We start from the raw sequence: 1129 nt of genomic DNA, 5'->3' as shown, positions 1-1129 counted from the left end.
GAAGTGTGATCAAGGAAGACATTTGGCATCAACCTCTGTTCTAAACACACACCCACAAGAACACATTATAACACATAGACAAATGCATAATCTCAAAACTTATCAAAAATTGGAAATCCATTGTTTCTTTCATATTCTATTTTCTCTATCAGAAATTCTTTACTTTTTTGGTCAATTAGTTCTTGAGAGAATAGATTGAACTTTGGGATAAAATAATGCAGCAGTTTCTCTGTCCTGAGGCATTCAACAAAGAACGTCACAAAGTTATCAAAGCATCTGCTGAGGTGCTTGGGGTCCCACTCTCTGTCCTGTGGGTGCTCAGTCCACATGTGAAGGATGGCAGTTTTCACGTGGTAAGAACAGAATGCTTCTAGTTCTTGATACTCCTTTTTCAACTGTTCCAAAAGGTATTTCATCAATTTTAAACAGTCTTTCCTGTGAAATAAAAAAAAGATATTTTTACTTATTTACAACCTACATCTTTTGAGACAGGGTCTCTCTTTGTAGCCCTGGCTTTCCAGGAACACACAGACATCCACCTGCCTCTGCCTCCCAAATACAAGTGTTGGAATTATGGATGAGCACCATCTTGTCTGTCTTTTTTCCTTTTTAAATGTATTTCCTTCTTTATTTATTTCCAGTTCTTTGAGGCAGAGTCTCATATAGCTCAGGTTGGCCTTAAACTTGTCGTGTAGCAGAGGCTGGCCTTCAGCTCCTACTTCTTTCCCCCTCTCAAGTGCGGGGATTACGGTGTGTACACCACCCTTGGCTCAGGCTCACTTCCTGATGGTGTATAGTCTAACAAGAAAAATGACCCACTTAGTGTGATTTAAAGTCTGGCCAGTCAATTCCTAACAGCAACAAAATTACTCCTTGCCAGAGCAGCTACCACTATCCAATGAGAACCACTCTTTGGCCTTTTCACCTTTCTTGAAAATAATCTACTCAGTCAGGTATAGTGGGTGTGCCTATAATCCCAGCACTTGGGAGACTGAGGCAGAAGATTACAATGAGTTCAAGATCAACATTGACTACAGAGGCCGGGCGGTGGTGGCGCACGCCTTTAATCCCAGCACTCGGGAGGCAGAGGCAGGCGGATCTCTGTGAGTTCGAGACCAGCCTGGTCTAC

The 1129-nt window shown here is 42.2% G+C and overlaps 1 protein-coding gene across 1 annotated transcript in view; it reads right to left on the bottom strand.

Annotated features, from left to right (window-relative positions):
- Positions 1 to 92: 92 nt before the first annotated feature.
- The window catches only part of Cgas (cyclic GMP-AMP synthase), an 8640-nt gene continuing 7603 nt past the window's right edge, over positions 93 to 1129 (bottom strand). The window contains exon 5 of the mRNA XM_005347698.1: positions 93 to 435. Within this exon, the coding sequence (XP_005347755.1) occupies positions 93 to 435 (343 nt within the window). The remainder of the gene's footprint in view (positions 436 to 1129) is intronic.

The sequence above is a fragment of the Microtus ochrogaster genome, chromosome 5 (assembly GCF_000317375.1).
Source record: "Microtus ochrogaster isolate Prairie Vole_2 chromosome 5, MicOch1.0, whole genome shotgun sequence".
In the NCBI taxonomy this organism is placed as follows: domain Eukaryota; kingdom Metazoa; phylum Chordata; class Mammalia; order Rodentia; family Cricetidae; genus Microtus; species Microtus ochrogaster.
The sequence above is the reverse complement of the archived record's forward strand: the minus strand, read 5'-3'. Positions and strand labels throughout refer to the sequence as shown.